Below are 19955 nucleotides of genomic sequence, written 5' to 3' on the forward strand. Positions count from 1 at the left end.
TGATTTTTGGAAATTTTTCTATTAAAGTACTTATTTCTGAAAGTTCCTTTTCTCTGTTACTCATTTTTATAGCATCCTGTTCTTTCATTAATGAAATTTTTTTCTTGGGTTATTATAAGTTTACTTCTTGGTATTTTCTGTGTTTCTTTCACGTTACTTTTTTCCATTTCTTTTGGTTTCCTATTTGTGAGTATATATACACTTATTTACTGCCCTTGTTTGTTTTAATTTAGTATGGATATTAAAATTTTCCTGTGTAATGTAAAATAAGATAAACAGTCCATGGTTTTCCACTTGTTACAAAATGTCCTTTATGTCTAGTAGTTTCTTCAAATCTGAATCCACATATTGAAATTGGTTCTTGGTTTCCTGGGTTTTTAATACTCTAGAAGAGAGGTTTTTTTTTCATATTTACTAGTTAAAGAGATGACACCAGATGTCCTGCTCTTTACGGAGTTGTCTAGTTACTTCTTGGTAATAAAGCGCTTTACTTGTTCTTCTATCCCTGTGTTTCCATCAAACTTGAACTTAGATCTGTCGATTGAAGTGAAACATTTTACATCTTAGGTAATTGGTATTTCATAATGCATCTTAAGAGACACAAGTTTTCCTTCCTATGTTTTGGTATACAGGTATGGAAGTTTCTTAGAAGCTGGTTGAGGCACTAAAAACAAGTATAATGAAATCTCGATGAGGGTGGGAGTTGAATTTTGTGCCACACTGGTTGATGGGGCAGTGACTTGGTCTGTCACGGTGGGTCTTCTGGAGGCAGTGATAAATGTGCTAAACCCAGCATGTGTAGTTACAGTCTAGTACATCTTGGATGTAATTAGTTTCTAATTTATTGGGCATATTGACATATTACATCTGGGAATACTTTACCAATGTATATACTATTATGTCCAGTGGAACAATGAACAAGACCCAAAGGGGAATATAGATAATTTGCTATTTAATATGTGTCTTCCCCGTTTTATTTTTTTATCATTAATTTGCAAAAGCTATGGAAACTATCTTGTCTCAAATCACCACAAAAATCTCACTTTGTGTTACTAGAATGGTTCTAGTTTCAAATACATCTCTATAGATCATCCTGGAACTTTAAGTTCCTAAAGTGAATTGAATGAGGTAGTTGAGTTACCTTAACTGAATATCGTCTAATTTCTCAAAACTCTGAGGAAGCTTCAGTGAATCAACACCATAGTAGGTACCAGAAATGGTAATAAATTTCTACACGGAAACTTTGTACTGACCTATTTTGAGTCCAGAACAACTCTGGAGAGTAAGTCCTGTCCAGGATGAAAGTTAAGTAGAAAAGAACTCTAGTCAGGGAACATAGGAAAGAAATCCTTAATGGCCATAAAGTGGATGGATCCCCAGGCCACAAATAATTCTGAACATGTTGTTTAGTGTTCACAGGCCCATGGATGTTTTGTATAATTAGTGACTGGACTGAATTATCAACTCCCATGAATCAGTGTGTACTTTGGAGATCAGACTTGATTTTCAGTTTTAGATACTGGAACTCATATCCTCATTTTAACCTACCTAACGCTGTTTCACTCAAGTGTCTTTTCTTTCTTCCCTGGAACAGCTGTGCAGAAGATTCTGGCCTTATGTGAGGCTGGCATGTAGGAGAATATCCGTTTTTCCACTGACTCAGAGAAGTGTTACGTACTAAAAGAAATGGAAAGAAAGGAAATGTGAAGTTTTAGTTCCTTAACACAAATCAGATAATGAACACGTTAATGTGTATCTACTAACATCATTGCAGAATATTAACATACCATTCAGTTACATAGTAACTACTTACCTACAAGATGGAATACTCCTAAACTGAAAATACCCAGAATTAAGATGCCTTAAAAACATCTTTAGGAAGTACCCAACTTCCTATAGTTGCTCCATTATCTGAAGGAGATGAAAAGTGATCTGTGCTCAAAGTCTTCTAAATTGTAAAATGTTATAAATAAGATTGATTCGATCTGTAAATCTGGTTGAATATGATCTGAATCCTTAAATTAGTTCCCGCTTACCCTTAAATCTGAAAATAATTCAGGACCAAGTTAGATTCTACAGAATCAACAGGCTGGGAACTCTTGGCAGCAAGAACCAGATTTCATCAAACTGACAGTTCCCAGCACCATTCTTTCACTTTTTAAAGCAATGAGATTTTTTAAAACTAAGTCACTTAATACCTCTATTTCTCAGTTGCCTTTATCTGTAAAATAGGGAGAATAAGAATTACAAGTATACTCGGCATAAGTATTCAATAAATGTTAGTTTCATCATTTTTGCCTATCTGAAACCCACATTTCCAGTATTGCATTAATCAAATTTTGAAGGGCTTCTTTTTTGAAGGGTTTTGGAAACATGGAAAGGAATGGGAAAAAACAGCAGATTTGAATGCCATATTCTCACCAACACTGAAAGCATGGCCTACCAACAGTAACTGGACTTGCTTTCAAGATGGCAAAGCACCCTAAAAACGATAGACAATTTTTTTTGTTTCTGTTTACATAGACACACAGATCTGCACGTAGACATCCACACTAGTAAGGAAGAAAGGGAGCTTGTAAGTAGAGCAGAATTTATGAGGAATCTGAAAGACTAATACCACATGGAATTTGAAGAGCAAACAGTACAAAAGCACATGGGAAAATGTGCCACAGAAAGGTGCTCCAGACCTGCAGGAAAGGAGGATGTGGAACAGGACAATCGTCTAGAGCCACTGATAGCATGCCAGCCCCTCAGCTTCACTGATGAGATCTGTCCTCACAGATCAAACCAGAGTCTCGAGCAGAGGAATGGGCAGATGGGGAGATAAGGCCGTGTCCATGTGCCCCACCTGAGACTCGTCCTGTCCATCCCTAGCTGCCTCTGAAAAATAGTACACAGTTCACATTTCTACCCCTTCTAGGAAAACCAGTCTAAACAGTGAATATCAACTTTAAGGATGAGACCACAATCAAGACTCCAAAGGTCTGACGACCAGAATCATAAAATGAAGAGGTACAAACAACAAATGAAAGAACCGTCTCAAGAAATAGATAAAGGTACATAGAGTACAGATTAACAAGTCTTTAAAACACTAATATTGCCACAAGAAACAGGCAAAAGGCCTCTCCAGAGAGACCTTAGAAATTGAAAATGTAATTATTCAAATTGAAAAAAACTCACTCACTGGACTAATAGAATGGACACAGCTAAAAATCAAAATCAGTGGGGTTGGAAGAGGCAATTCTACAACTCAAAAGAATATAGACTGATGGAAAAGAGCACAAACCAAAAAGGGATAACAGGAGAGAATAAAGAATAAATGGGAGGCTATATGTGAAGAAATGATAGCCAAAACATTCCACAATCAGTGATATTAACTGTTAAGATTTCAAAAACTCAGTATCAAAAGAAATGGAAAAAAAAACATAAATCATGCAGCACATCACAATGAAGATACCCAGAGAAGGGATTAAAAACGTTACTGCAAAGGAATGAGAATCAGATGGACAAATAAAAACTAGATCCAGGAAAACAAAGAATTTTAAAGAATTCAGGGAAATTGTTAAAATTCCTCCAAGATTTCTTATCACCCAAAAGGAATGCAGAGAAAGGGGTTAAATAGAAAACAAAAAGGCAGGCATAATTCTAAACTCATTTCTAAAAGGGCATAACTAGAATTGTTAAAGAGTTAGGTTTTAAAATGTACACGTGACTGGCACATGTAGGTGTCTCAGTAGTGCCCACTCTGTTTTACTACAGATATTTCTGAAGTATTTTAAAGCAAATTCCAGACATTCCACTTTTTTCTTCTAAAAGCAATTCACTACCCTGTCTTGTAACAGCACATTAAACATTTTGTAGAAAATCTTCACTAAGGTGATGTTTTTTTATTGAATTTTACTCAAAAGTTTTCTTTACACTTACCATTTTTCTCTTAGTGTCTTGTAAGGTTGCAATGGATGCTTAAAACAGTAGGAAATACATCACAATTCAGAGTCTAAAGTTATAACCCTCCCAGCCTTTGGTTTCTTGCTTTCCCAAATCTCCCAGATTCCATCCTAAAAACACCTTGACCCAGTATCTCTCCTGTCTCCTTCCTTTTCTTTTCATTTATTCATTCAATAACTTTATAGAGATCCAGTTACATGGCAGCACTGTTATACCCTGGGACACAATAGCAAAAACTGGCATGGTCCCTGCCCAGATATAGTTTGTAAGCATTATCTCAAAAGCTGTAATTTAATGTGTGGTAGAAAAGTACTAGTACGAGAAATTAATGAGAATATATAATAGCTAATGAGACAGCTCTAGGAAAGGCTTCCCCAGATAAAGTGATCGATTTCAAATCAGAAATAGCTGATGGCAAGAAGAATGATATGTACAAAAGCAAAGGGCATCAGGGAGCAGGACAAAATTGGCAACTCAATAGCAGTAAGGTACGGAGGAAGGAAGCATGGTAAAAATGAAGCATGCGCAGCAGGAGCCAGCCTATGTCGGTAGGGCTTTAGGGCTCCTCTGTAAAGACTATTCTCAAATATTTGAAGGGAATGGGGGTAGGGAGCAGGTGTGACATTAGATTTGCATTTTGAAAAGCACTTGGTACAGGGATTAGAGAAATAAAAATTGATTAGGCTATTTAAGCAGTATAGATAAGGGATCATTAAGTTGGACTGAGGGGTGGAAATGAAGATAAGAGTAGCAGATTTGAAACAAATTTATAAGATTGCACTGAAAATGGGTTTAGATGTGAGGAAGTGGTGAAGACTGAGCCCGAAGTTGCTTGCTTGCTTGCGATTTGTGTTATTGTTCCTCTCATCTGTCCTCTTAAAAAGTAATAAACTTTAATCTGACATAATTTTAGACTTACAGAAAACTTGGAATAGTACAAAAGTCCCGTATACTTTTTAGTCAGATTCCCTAAAAGTTAACATTTTATCACATTTTATTTTTCTGAACTCCAATGAAATTAAGTTACTGACATAATGCCCTCTACTCTAAATATGTCGAGATGTATTTTTATAAACCAAGAGCATTCTTTTGCATAGCCACATGATCAAAATCAAGAAGTTGACACTATTAGCTAACTGTAGACCTTACTCAAATTTCACCAATTATTCCTATAATGTTCTTTTTAGAAAATTCTGATCACTTTGCACTCAGTTGTCAGGTTTGTTTAAAGTTTTCTTGTATCTGAAACCGTTCTATTATCTTTCATGACTGAATATTTAAACAGGCCCTTAAATAGCCTTTGATATTTTCTCATGATTGGTGACTAACCATCTATTAACTCTTCAACCCACTACAATTTCTCTACTTCTTGGTTACCTGGAGTCAGCTGTGCTCTCATAATTGCCAACTCTAATAGATAATCCAGGACAAATCCCAGCTCTGGAAAATCACAAACAGCCGTCTACTTACCTTCACACAATTTTAGCATAGTGTCTGACACATAAGCACTTAATAAATATTAGCTATTCTTTCATTTTCATTATTGAATACACCTAGTTTTTCTAATTCATAAGATACAATTTTTAACATTTAAGGCTTTAATCCATCTGGAATGTATTTTCATGTTCATCCATCTTAAATTTGTTCTACTGTGCTGTGTAAGGTAGAGGTCATTTTATCTTTTCCCAAGTCATTATTTAATGCCACTGATTACAGAAGAAACACTTGTTTAAAGCACAAACTCTGAGCCAGACGGCTTGGATTTGAATCCTGGCTCTACTACTCACTACTCAACTATGATCTGGGCAAAGTTAGTCAAGGAGAAAAATAATACCTACTTTACAGGGTTGTAAAGATTAAAGCAATTCACAAATATAAAGCCCTTCAACCAGTACTGGCATATAAGGAAAATATAAACGTTTATCATTTTTCACTAGGCCACCTTTTACTGATATCAAATACCACCTTTATCATATAATGAACTCTGGTCTGTCTGTAGGGTTTTTCCTTCAGTTTCCTTGATCTAGTTTTCATCAGCATCGTAGTATCATACTGATTATTGCTTTATGATACATTTTTATATCTGACACACCTCCTTATTGACCTTTTAAAATTTTTATTTGGATATTCAATATTTCCTCTCTGAGATAAACTTCAGAATAACTTTGTTTCAAAAGAAGAATACCTGTGTGATTCTGATTAGAAATACATTATAAATTAATTTGGGGAAAAGGATATCTTAAGTTACAATACTGTCTTCTGACAGGAATAGGGTATTTCTCTCCCTGTAGGCACATGCGCTTCTGTTCCTAAGTAAACTTCAAGTTTTCACCTAGATCCTTGTAAAGTTTAATCCTAGGTATATTTTCATTGTCAGTGTGTCTAGGATAATTTATCCCTTTATATGTTCTAACTGGTTATTTCTGGTATATATAAAAACTACTGATTTTTTAAAATTTATTTTAAAATCTACCTTTCCCAACTCCAATTTTAAAAGGCATTCAGTTGATTCTAGAGTTTCTGAGGTAGATGATTATTTCACCTGGAAATAATTTCTCTTAGAAGTAAAACATTTTGTATGACTTTTTTGATGTTGAGAAGATTTTAGCTTTGTGGATAGTAAAAATGTTATTGTCTAGTTCTGATTACTTCTAAGCATAGACAATGTTTCATCTCAGGAATCCTACCCCCATTCAGAGTACTCATAAATGTTTCATTGTGAGTTTTCAAGTTTTATAATTTTAGTGTTTTATTTAAAATTCCTGGAACCAGCTAGTATTATGGTACATGGTATGAAATGACTGTGCAAACAAACTTTCCCCCCAAAACTAACAATGCTGTTCACTAAATAGTTCTCCGTTTTCTCACTGATGTACAATTCTTCCCTTATATAATAAAGTATAAGCTATGAAGTTTTTCTTCATGGATTTACTTTCCTAAATGTAAGCAAAATAGAATATAGGCTATTATAGAGTTTTGTCATCTTTCCACATGTACTTGGGCTAGATTCTCTCAATTCTTTTTCCAGCAATTCCTTTTATATTTTTCTGTTTATTCTTCCTAATGGGCTTTATAATTATATTGTTAAGTTAACCAAAATCTATTAGAACTTCAAGTTACATTGCATTAAACATATAAATCCACAGGAAGAATTGATATCCTTATTACTCCTACCATCCAGGAATACTGTTTCTCCACGTTTATTTAAATTTCCTTTAATATTTGTCAATAACATTTCATACTTTTCATTCAATAAGTATCACGGATTTCTTGTTAGGATTACTTCCGTGTATTTTCTAGTCGTGTGTGGGTATGTGTGTGATTTTTGAAAAGTGTATATTAAAAATTAAGGATTTACATTTATTCCTTTGTTAAATTTTATTTCCTTAGCAGAAATAAGAAATTTTATTTCCTTAGCAGAATGCAAGGTATAAAAGGTATATAAAATACAAGATTTTTAAATGACATACCAGGTGATGGTGTTATGATACAATCTCCGACAAATTTATTTTCAGCAAGATCTCCTTTTATTTCTGTCTTTTTAAACAGTGTTTCAAAGTGAAAATGAAGAGGCACATCTAGAAAAATAAAGTTTAAAAAAAGGATTTTCAGTGAACACCACTCTTTATAGGCTCTAATGTTAGGATTGCTTTTTTTCTATAAATAGCATATAAACTTTGAAAAATAAGCAAAAGCTTGAAAAGACAACTTTCAGACATGGCAGAACACTCTTTTAAAACATATCGGTAGCAGTATTTTGGAATTACTGCTTATATGCAGTTAATAAACAAAAATGCTAACAAACAACTTCATTAAAATAGTACATAAGACGAACAAAGTTATAAATACTAATAAATACTGTTTACAGGTGAAACAAATGCACCAAAAGGTCTTTAATAAAGCATACAGCCAGATCTGGCTGACTCTTTAAGTCCATTCCACCCAACCCCCACAATCTTTGCATTTGAAATAATGTTTCCAGAAGATAAAATTACATGGTTTTAATCACTTAAGGAAAAACTATAATTCAGATGCAATCTTTTATGAAACTATCAACTTTCATATTCCCTTATCTTACTAGGGATTAAGAATCCCAAAATGAATCTTTTACAAAGATTAACACCTACTGACATACTAGCTCTCTTCCTTTAAATAGAGACTTAGACATTCATTTCACTGCTTATATTCTATAGTCTCACAGCCAAAAGAGGAATAAGGTGTGCTTCACCTTTATTAAAACGGTTTTTCAATCAACAGTGCAAAAACAAAAGAATCTGAAAAAGTACTTGTTAAAAAACTTAAACTCTTTCCCAAGAAACAAAGATATATTTTATAAAGCAGGTGATATATTGAAAGTGATGTTACTGAAAGAAGGTATTTATTTTTAAGAAAACTGAACTCATAAATCAAGATTGACCCAGGAAGGGTTTAGATTTTAAAGAAGTATCTCTCCTTCAGTTGATGTATTTTAATGGCAGAATCATACTCAAATGTGGAAAAATATACATTAAAAAAGGGGGGGTTCTTGAGTATCATGGAGTCTGTCCCAAGGAACAGAAGTAGGATGGGTCAATCCTACCACTATGCCATGATCATATGAAAACTATATGACAAAATGAAAATAAAAATACAAACTAAATAGGCTGCTTGAACATCTCAGGAGTCTGATATTTCCAACTACCAAAACATCAGTGTGTTTCTTCAGAAATACCACTTATAAAGAGACTATCACCTGTTCTACTACTGTTCATCATGAATTGTGGGGCAACATGATGCAAGGAGGGAAGAGCTTTGTCCCACTCACCTGCCTTGCTTAGTACCCACACTACGACCTGTGGGCTTTTATCAGAATATTTCCTGACACTTCATTGTATTTATCATTAGGTCGGTGCAAAAGTAATTGCGGTTTAAAAGGTTAAAAATAATTGCAAAAACCGCAATTACTTTTGCACCAACCTAATAGTTTACATTTCAGTTGTCTTAAACAACAGAGCAAGTGCCTTGAGGGATTTATTTGTGTTTATACTCCTAGCACCTAGTTAATATCTAGTGTACAGTAATTAAGAGTTTTACCAAAAGAACACAAAAGAAAAGAATAACCCTAATTAGTAGGCGAGGAAGCTAATCTTAACTTACTAGAGTGGACATAAAAGGATTAAGATGAAGGATATTTATACAACTCTCAGGATTATGTCATCAGAGAAACAGACTTACTATTACTGTTAATAAGAAAACAGAAAGGCAGTAAAAAGTTAGGAGTGTGGCTCTAGAGAATGACCATCTCAGATTAAATCCTGCCTCCATCATTTATTAGCTGTGTAATCTTAGATGAGTAATTTAACATCTCTAAGGCTCAATGTTCTCATATGTGAAAGAGGACAACAGTACCTACCAGGGGTGCCAAAAAGATGTGTACACATGACTTGTATGCGTCTGTTATCAGTATATATTGAGTATTACAATTTTAATAGTTTTTTCCTTTAAAATAAATACTTTTTTTTTTTTGGCACCCTCTATTATAGGGTTGCTACATTATCTATCATAGGGTTGCTACAAGAATTAAACAAGAAACTGTAATGTGCTTACAGGGCCCAGTGTATGCTAAGACCAAATGTTTGCTTTATTGTTACATTTATTAGTGTCTTTCTATTAAGGTTTCCTCAAAGATGGAATAATATAGCTCCTGCCAGGAACTTACTTCAAAGTATGGTGTACTTAAGAAACCACTCTAATACTGGTAAAAACTAAGCTAAGATTCAGGGCCAGAATAGGTACAAATAAAAAATAGTGCTTTACAAAGAGGAGCAGGAAACAAAAGCCCATTTGAGGTATCTTCCCATAAAGGGAAGAACCCGAGGAAAACTGTGTGTATTGTAGATGTTTCTTTTTTGCTCTCAATGTTAACTTTAGTCGCTAGATAAGACTGGAAAGTTTCCAACAGAAAACCAAGAACTAGAAGCTGAAAGCCTAGTTTCAAGCAGAAAACCAAGAACTAGAAGCTGAAAACCTACTGACATGAAGCTGTTTATGTCTCATTTAATCAGTTGTAGATTATAGATATTCTTACGGTTCAAAAACTGACTATACCTAAAGATGGACAATTTTCTTCTCTCCAAGAAATCCAATGTTGATTATAAGTGGAGGAATAGTATATGGCAGTGAAAGCTCTTGCAAAATAACACATTTGAAAAAGAATATTGACTTACTGAGAAACATTTCATCTGGATAGCCATGTCATCAAAAAATGCTAAAAATTGAACAATCAAAAGGAGATCAAAACTAGCTATTTCCCAAAGTAAATGAAAATGGTTTCCAAGGAATTAAAGAATCAGCTTGCAAAGACATTAACTCAGCAGGTGACTTAATTCCTCTATGAAAACTGTTTAGTTATAATATCCAGTGACAAATAATTGATGTTATTAGATTCCTTGTAATTATAGGATTAGAGTTCACCAGAGAAAATACAGTTAGAAATTTTTTATAAGAATGCTTACCTGATGGCAACGATAGAACAGAATGGAAAGAAGAATCTAACTCTGATACGTGCTCTCTAAACATGTGAGACTTTGAATTGTGTTCACAGGTATGCCAAGTTGAAGCTGACTGCAGGCAAGGCATTTGTGTAGTATTTAAAAACATTGTTTCTTTAGAAGGCAAAGTCTGCAAAGAAAAAAAAAAAACCAAGACTCAATTTTTGCCGGAAAACTGAATCAGAGAGACTTGTCACAGTTACAGTATAGTTATCTGAATAACACAGAAAGAAGTCCTGGCTTAGTCACCCTGGAGAAAGACCTTTATAATGACACAGAGTAAGTAAGAGAAATTATTGGAGGCCATGGATGTGATAAGATTTGACTAGTCCCTTTTCAGTTTTTCAAAATGAAGACCCATTCTATGAAAACTGGTCTTTCTCCCGTCTTATGAAATTACAATAAAGAGAAGTGAGTTTGATAAATTTGGGGTCCAAAGAAAATGGTTACAATCCAGATTAGTGAGAACTGTAACTGATAGTGAGCAGGTGCTATAATAAGAATTCTGTGTTCTCTTTTCCATCTTGTAACTTGTTACAATCAGTTAATAAAACTGGATTTGCTGCCTTAAATTCCAATGCCAGACAATATCTACAATGGAATAACAGTAAAGTACTCTGAGTATTTTACATGTTGACATTAAGTAAAATTTAAGATATATCATTAAAAAAGATATGTATGAAACATGCAATATGTTACATGAATTTGAGTTTCTTAGTATTAGGTTGGTGCAAAAGTGATTGCGTTTTAAAAGGTTAAAAACAACTGCAAAAACTGCAATTACTTTTGCACTAACATAAAGATTTGAATCCAGGAATTTCAAGAAAACCATGCTGCTAAGTCAAAAAAGTTATATTGCTACATTAAGAAAAACAAGTTGTCTTTAAATGCTGGATATTAAAATTATTTTTCTGGTTATGAAATTAGTATACAATCAATAAGAAAAACCTACAGAGAAGATATTTTAAAAAATTAACAGAGTTCATTTGTACTCCTTCCCTCATTCTCACCTCTCTCCTACTATAACATTAGGGCTCATTTTTTCTTTAAAGTAACTGATATTTAAAATACTTATTAGAACTGATATCTTAAGATGCTATTAATATTTTTAACCATTTTTATTTTATAATTTTACATTAGGTTTTTCAACTTTCTTGATTTTGAGTTTCCTGGTTAACTTTGGCATTTTCTCCCTGTGTTTCCACAGCACCTTGGGCATATCTATCTGTACCATAACATTCAACTAGATTTCCTCTGGACTGTTAGCTACTTGAAGGTTGGGACTCATTTGTTCAATCTCGTTTTCCCAGAACATGACACCATCCCTGACATATGGTTAAAATTTGCTGGCCAACCAAATTGTATCTTATTTGCTTAAAGAAAATTTTTAAGTGAGTAAAACTTCAAATACATGTATGCCTGAGACTATTTCATTGCGGAAAAATAGTCTCTGTTAACATATGCTAAAATTTATCATGGAATAACTTCCATTTACATTTCATTGGCCAAGACTTAGGTCGCATAGTTATACCTAGCTGCCAGGCAGGCTGGGAAATGCAGTCATTATTCTGGGTGGTCAAGTAAATGAATGAGTTTTTATAAAAAGGTATATAATATGACGACACGATTATAAAAATGTCAGTCATTTCTAAGATTTATTCTAATGATGTTATATGTATATTTATGGGAACAGTTGCTATTTCTTACATTTACAAGATGCACCGTCATTGTAGAATTGTTTGTTCTTTTATAATGTAGTTCAGAAAGGTATAATGAACATTTATTTGAAATCACAAAGAAAAAAATGTGCTAACCTCTCTTTTTCCATATATGGCTACAGCATTATGAATAAAAGTTGATAAAATCTGAATATTTACCATATAAATACTTTTCTCTTGTAATTTTTCCAAATCCGGGAAACCCATTAGCCAATTTGAAACTATCCTAAATAATTATGGAGACAAGTGAGGGGCATGTAGGAAAAGGCCTTTTTTTTCCCCCTGCAGAGAAAGTGAAGGAGGCTGAAAAGGAATGGATGGAGAAATAAGAGAAAAACCAGGAGATTCTTGCCAATAACAATTTAAGTATCTAGAAGGTGTGATCAACAATACCATGAGCTGCATATAAAATTCAAGTAAAAAAACGCCAGAGAAATATCCACTGTTGTTTTTCAACTTTAATAATGAAACACTTCCTATGTACAAGAGAATATATCATTTGTAGGGATGGCATAAAATAAATTTTAAAAAGCACCTATACTCACCGTCCTACTTTAAGAAGCAGAACAATACAGTACCTGTGATGCCTTTTCCTTCCACTTCGCCTGCAGGAGGAGCCTGTGGGAGACAGGCTTCCTGCCTGATACCTGCGCTCACCTCCTCCCTGTTCAAAATTCCTGATTTTCAGCAGGGCACAACCGTTAAGCTTCCTTGCATCTAAAAATTACTAAATACTAGCCAGAGAAGTCACGTGTGCAAGGTCCATGAAGTGTCCTTCCCTCTTCTGCTTTGCTACTTGTGACACAGCTGTGGTGGTCAGCTACCCTACCCACATGGATGTCAAATAAGCAGGAGGAGCCTGGCTCCCCGATCACCATGTAGAGCATGGTCGTCATGCCTAGACTATGTCAATCAGTTACAAGACAAAGAAATAAACTTAACATCTTGTGTATGTAAGTATATTGTGAATAAACTTACCTCTTGCTTCTGTCAAATAGCTAAACCTGTATCTTAACTAATACAGTGCCTCCTTAATCATATTTCCCTCTCACACTTCCAGGAGTAACTGCTATCCTGAACTTTAATTTTATAATTTCCTTGATTTTCTTTATAGTTTTTCTAAATAAGTATATGTAATCCTATAAAATTTATTATTCAAATCTGTATGCTTTAGGAATGTATACAGATAGAATAATGTTAAGTATATTTTCCTGCTATATTACTCAATATTGTGTGCATTCAATTCATCATTCTCCTGTTAATAAATATCTAGATCGTTTCTAGTTTTTTACTATTTATGAACAATGGTAGTCTGAGTATCATTATATTTGTCTCCTGACTCGTTGGGTATAAGAATTTCTCAAGTACACTGCAAAAAATGGAATAGCTAGGTTATACAAAAGGATGAACACACATACTCATCTTGCCCAGACGATATGTACTGTGTTACAAAGTAGTTGTAACTAATTGACATTCCAAGAGAGCAGCTCTTAGTTCTCACTGCTTCAGATCCAATGCCAACATGGGTATTGTCAGATTTCTTATTTTTGCCAGTCTCAGAGCATACAAATAGTGTCACGATTGAAATTTGCATTGCTCTGTTTACTATTTAAGCTGACTACCTTTTCATACATTTTCGTTTTTTGGGGAAATACATATTTTGATTATTTTTCTATTGGGATGTCTTTTTCTTATTGATTTTATAAATTATGTTCTCTAGAATTTACAAATCCTTTGCATGTTCTTTATATTGCTCCCTGTCTGAGCTTCTTTTTACTTTCTTTGTGGTGCCTTTTGATCAATAGATGTTAACTTAAATGTTCCCTTTTACATACATTTTTGACAGACATGCCAGGACCATTCAATGGGGGAAAACAGTCTCATCAACAAATGATGCTGGGACAACTGGGTATTCACAATTAGGAAGCAAAAGAATGAAGTTGGCCTTCTACCTAACACCATATACAAAAATTAACTCAAAATGGATTGATGACCGAAATATAAGAGATTAAAGCCTTATATACCTCAGTAGAAAACGTAAGGATAAATCTTCATTACCTTGGATTAAGCAATGGAGTCTTAGCTATGATACCGAAAGCACAAAAAATAAACAATAAATTGGACTTCATCAAAATTAAAAAAACTTTTGTGCATCAAAAATATTGTCAAGAGGGGCCGGCCCAGTGGCTCAGGCGGTTAGAGCTCCGTGCTCCTAACTCCAAAGACTGCCGGTTCAATTCCCACATGGACCAGTGGGCTCTCAACCACAAGGTTGCCAGTTCAATTCCTTGAGTCCTGCAAGGGATGGTGGATTCCGCCCCCTGCAACTAAGATTGAACACGGCATCTCGAGCTGAGCTGCCTCCCGGATGGCTCAGTTGGTTGGAGCGTGGGCTTTCAACCACAAGGTTGCCAGTTCGATTCCTCAAATCCGCAAGGGATGGTAGGCTGTGCCCCCTGCAACTAGCAATGGCAACTGGACCTGGAGCTGAGCTACGCCCTCCACAACTAAGACTGAAAGGACAACAACTTGAAGCTGAACTAAGATTGAGAGGACAAAAACTTGACTTGGGGAAAAAAAAAAAGTCCTGGAAGTACACACTGTTCTGCAATAAAGTCCTGTTCTCCTTCCCCAATAAAATCTTAAAAAAAAAAAAAATAGGACAAATGCAGAAAATTTAAAAAATATATATTGTCAAGAAAATAAAAAGAGAACCTACAGAATAAGAGAAAATATTTACAAAACATATACCCAATAAGGGTCTAGCATCCAGAATATATAAAGAACTCTTACATCTCAACAAAGACAAACAACTCAAGAAATGTCTTCTTTTGGAGACACTTCTCCAAAGAAGATATACACGCAGCCAACAAGCACATGAAAATATGCTCAGCATCATTAGTCATTAGGGAAATACAAACTAAAACCACAATAAATTACCACATTACACCTACTAGAATGTCAATAATAATAATAATAATAATAATATAAAGTACGTAGTTCAGCTGCTGTGGAGAGCAGTTTACTGGTTCCTCAAAAAGTTAAACAAAATTACCATATGACCCTGCAATTCTAGTACTAGGTAGTACGTTAATTTGCTCCCACATTTTCACAGAAGTTGCATATTACATACATAAACTGTTCTGTTCCTTGCCTTTTATTCCTAGTAAACATACCTTAGAGACCTTTTCACATCAGTTTGTATAGTTTCCTCATTCTTTTTTATAGCATTAGAGTGTATGATACACTCTAATGTATTTAGCCAGTCTCCTGTTGAATTAACATTTGGGTTGTTTACAGTTTTTGCTTTTACAAGCAATGGTGTCATGAATTAGCTCATATTATATACCAATTCACATTTTAAAAAATATTGAGATGAACTTCACATTACATAAAATTAACCATTTTAAAGTGAAAAATTCACTGGCATTTAGTACATTTACAATGTGTAACCACCACTTTTATCTAGTTCTAAACAATTTTTATCACTCCAAAGTAAAATTCCTTACCCATTAAGGAATTTCTCCCCATTACCCCATATGCCCTGGCAACCACCAATTTCTCTTTATGGATTTATCAATTCTGAATATTTCATATTCCAAGGTGTGATCAAAAAATACAGTGAATGTTTACATAAAAAAAATTATCACTGTAAAAGACCTTGACATTAATCCCCTTCAAACACATTCCATCGTTCTTGCCACTTTCTGAAGCAGTTCTGGAAGTCCTCTGTCATGAGTGTCTTTACTTCATCCTCCATCATGACAATGCTCCGTGTCACACATTGCTTCTGGTACGGCAATTTCTGTCAAATAAAAACATTACAGTGTGTTCTCATCCACCTTATTCACTGGATCTGGCACCGTGTGACTTCTGGCTCTTCCCCAAAGTCAAAATGACCATGAAAGCTAAACGTTTTGATTCTATTCAGGACATCAAGGCAGCCACGGCAATGCAACTAAAGACACTCATGAAAGAGGATTTCCAGAACTGCTTCAGAAAGTGGCAAGAATGATGGGATAAGTGTATTCGAAGCGAGGGGCAGTATTTTGAGGAGGACTAATGACAATGTGTCTTTTACTGTAATAATTTTTAAAAATTTAAACATTCACCATATATTTTGATCATACCTCGTACAATAAAGGAGGCAAGGATATACAATGGGGTGAACACAGTCTCTTCAATAAATGGTGTTGGAAAAACTGGACAGATACATACAAAAAGTTGGATCCCTCTCTTACACCATATACACCACATACAAAAACAAATTCAAAATGGATTAAAGACTTAAATATAAAATCTGAAACCATAAAACTCCTAGAAGAAAACATAGGCAGTAAATTCTCTGACATCGTTCTTAGCAGCATCTTTCTGGATACGTCGCCTTGGGCTTGGACAACAAAAGAATGAAAATCAAAGGGAACTACATTATACTAAAAAGTGTTTTCACAGCAAAGGAAACCACTGACAAAACAAAAAGACGACCTACTGAATGGGAGGAGACATTCACAAGTTATAGATCTGATCAGGGGTGAATATCCAAAATATAATAAGGAACTCATACAACTTAACATCAAAACAACAATCCAATTAAATAAATGGGCAGAGGACCTGAATATACATTTCTCCAAAAAGGACATACATATGATCAACAGATATTTGAAAAGATGCTCAACATCACTAATCATTAGGGAAACACAAATCAAAACCACAATGAGATATCACCTCGCACCTGTAAGAATGGCTATTTTTGAAAAATTAACAAATCTAGTGAGGATATGGAGAAAAGAGAACGCTCTTGAACTGCTGGTGTGATTGTAAATTAGTGTAGTCACTAAGGAAAACAGTATGGAGATTCCTTAAAAAATAGAATCGCCATGAAACCCAGCAATTCCACTTCTGGATATTTATCCAAAGAAATCCAAAACACTAACTCAAAAAGATATATGCTCCCGTATGTTCAATGCAAGATTACTTACAGTACCTAAGACAGAAAACAACCTAAGTGTGCATCAACAGACGAATGGCTAAAGAATTTGTGATACCTACATACAAGGGAATATTAGTCATGAAAAAGAATGAAATCTTACCATTTACAACACGGATGGACCTAGAGGGTATTATGCTAAGTGAAATAAGTCAGACAGAGAAAGATAAATTATTATTTCACTTATGTGTGGAATATAAAACAAAACAAATGAATAAACAAAACATAAACATACCCACAGACGACAAGCTAATGGTTGCCAAAAGGGAGGGGGGATGAGGGAGATGGGGGAAAAAACCAAACATGTTTTCCGAAGTCAAAGTTCATTCATGCATTTATTGTCGTAATATTTGGGGGTGCCTTAAAAAATGACTTTTAAATCACTACTGGATGGTTTCACCTCAGTGAACTAGACACACTTGCTTGGGTGTCATACACATTCCTCAAGGGGAGGGACTTAGTGGTCCCTCATCCCTGAGCCCCTGGGCCCCGTGGAGTAGAACACTTAAGGTGAACAAACAAACAAATGTGTAATATGCTCATTGCCAGAATGCCAAGGTGGGTGAGGGGAGAGCCTGCATCGCGGGTGGCAAAAAAAAAAAAAAATACTTTCAATTCCAGGGTGTTATGAAGACGTAATATTACCAAATCTTGTTTTCTGTATTACTTAATCAAATGATTTCTTTTACCTACGCACTAACGTTTACCTAGGTAGTAAACTACTTTATTTTCTAATTTTAAACTAGTCATGCATTCCTAGTGTGAAACCAATTTTGTCAAGATGCCATATTTTTTTTTATATATTGCTGGGTTTAGTTATTACCATTTTATTTAGAATTTCTGCATCTCTGTTCAAAATGGAGATCAGCCTAAAATTTTCCTTTTCTAATCTGTCTTTGTTAGTTGTTTATATGAAAAGTATGCTAGACTCAATTTCTTTTCTGTAAATTTGCTAGGGTTGAATTATATTTTCCTTGAGATTATTCAGTAGCATTTGATGTTCAATAAAGTCATCTGAATCTCATTTTTTCTTGTGAGGAGAATTTTAATTACGGATTCAACATTTTAATGGTTATAAACTATTCAGGTTTTCTATTTCTTTTTGATTCAACTTTCATATGCTACATATCTTTAAGATTTTGTTTATATAAATTTTCAAATTTAAGGGCATAAAGTTACCTTGTTTTCCTCCATTGTTATTTTCAGAAGGGTCTGTATTTTTAACAGGACACATTGCCACTGTGTGTATAACTTAGGATTCTAACTTTAAGGAAGAAAGAGAAAGTTGATAGGTGGGGGTTAAAACAACGTGTAAGAACAATACTGACTAAGCAATAAACCTGTCAAATGACCAGCTCCAAGCTACATCTGCAATAGCTTTGATATAAGTGACAGAGCACAGTAGCATCACAGCAGCTAAATTATATAGCAGAACACTTAACAGTCAAATTGAAGTCTTCCCTTAAAACATTAGAATACTATTAAAAGATGTGTACCCTTCTATAAGAAAGGCTAAAAGAAGACAGTAACTATTAAAGCAGCCTAGGAATAATAAGAATGTATGTTGTGGGTCAAAAAACAAAACAAAACAAAAACTTAATGAATGAATAAGATGTTTCATTCCTTAGAAATGTTTCAAATGATTAAAAAAAAATTAGCTAACTTACACTTTTAAGATTCTTTTGCCAAAAATGTTTATGAAAGTGAACAAAGCTACTACTAGATTTAACATTTTAACAAATGTTTTTTGGATAAATATTAAGCAGTATGCAAATTAGTACTGGCTCAGTTTCCCTAAGATTTTTAAGAAACTAAAGACACGTTATTCCCATTTGCTAAGCAACTCCTGAGTTGTATATAAGTGATCTATAAACAATAAAGCACTGTCATTGATTTATGTACCTATATATCACCTTCTAAATAATATGGAAAGTAGTCATTTTAACACATTTATGTTGATGTGACACCTTAGTCCAGAAATGGCAAATGATATAGCATGTTTGCTACCAGTCTTTCCTCATTTGTAGCAAACATTGTTAATTAGTCCCAGCTCAGATGTCAAAATTTTTCTGAGTTTCAGATAGCCAAGTCACTATCAATCAACCACAGTAGGCAAGGAAGATGGGGGATATTTGCTATTTTTCCTCAGTGGCTTGAAAGAATTAATATACCATATAAAGAAGAATGCCTTATTAAAAAATAAACATATAAGGGGGTGGGGGGTGGGTGATGAGGGTAAAGGGGATCAAATATATGGTGATGGAAGGAGAACTGACTCTGGGTGGTGAACACACAATGGGATTTATAGACGATGTAATGCAGAATTGTACACCTGAAATCTATGTAAATTTACTAACAATTGTCACCCCAATAAAATTAATTAAAAAAAAATAAATAAATAAAAAATAAACATATAATCCAGCACCACACAAGTTTAAAACAATGACTTAAGTTTTGTTTATTTGGGTTCTGAAAGATACGTTTCCCTCATCCACTTCCCAGTAGAGTTTACAGAATTATGAATCAGATGACACTGAGAGCCACATTTCACTCATGCCCTACTGCTACTTAATCCCTAATATAAGTATTAATTACCATTAAGACTTGACTTGGGCATTTTACAAAGTGTACTAAGCAATACCATAATTTGTTGTGCCTCTTCTTCCTCTCCTGATTAAACATTTTCTTTAATCACATTAAGTCAGTTAAGAAGACTAGTCATTTCTTCTTTGAAATGTTTTTCTATATCTGTCCATTTCATTCCACTCTTAA

General features: G+C 34.3%; 1 protein-coding gene across 1 annotated transcript in view; it reads right to left on the reverse strand.

The window, feature by feature from the left end:
- KANSL1L (KAT8 regulatory NSL complex subunit 1 like) overlaps window positions 1-19955 on the reverse strand; it is a 100295-nt gene that overhangs the window by 6621 nt on the left and 73719 nt on the right. Inside the window, 3 exon segments of the mRNA XM_081051753.1 lie at window positions 1549-1677; window positions 7419-7526; window positions 10443-10608. Coding sequence (XP_080907879.1) covers window positions 1549-1677; window positions 7419-7526; window positions 10443-10608 — 403 coding nt within the window.

Source organism: Rhinolophus hipposideros (assembly GCF_964194185.1).
Source record: "Rhinolophus hipposideros genome assembly, chromosome: 6".
In the NCBI taxonomy this organism is placed as follows: domain Eukaryota; kingdom Metazoa; phylum Chordata; class Mammalia; order Chiroptera; family Rhinolophidae; genus Rhinolophus; species Rhinolophus hipposideros.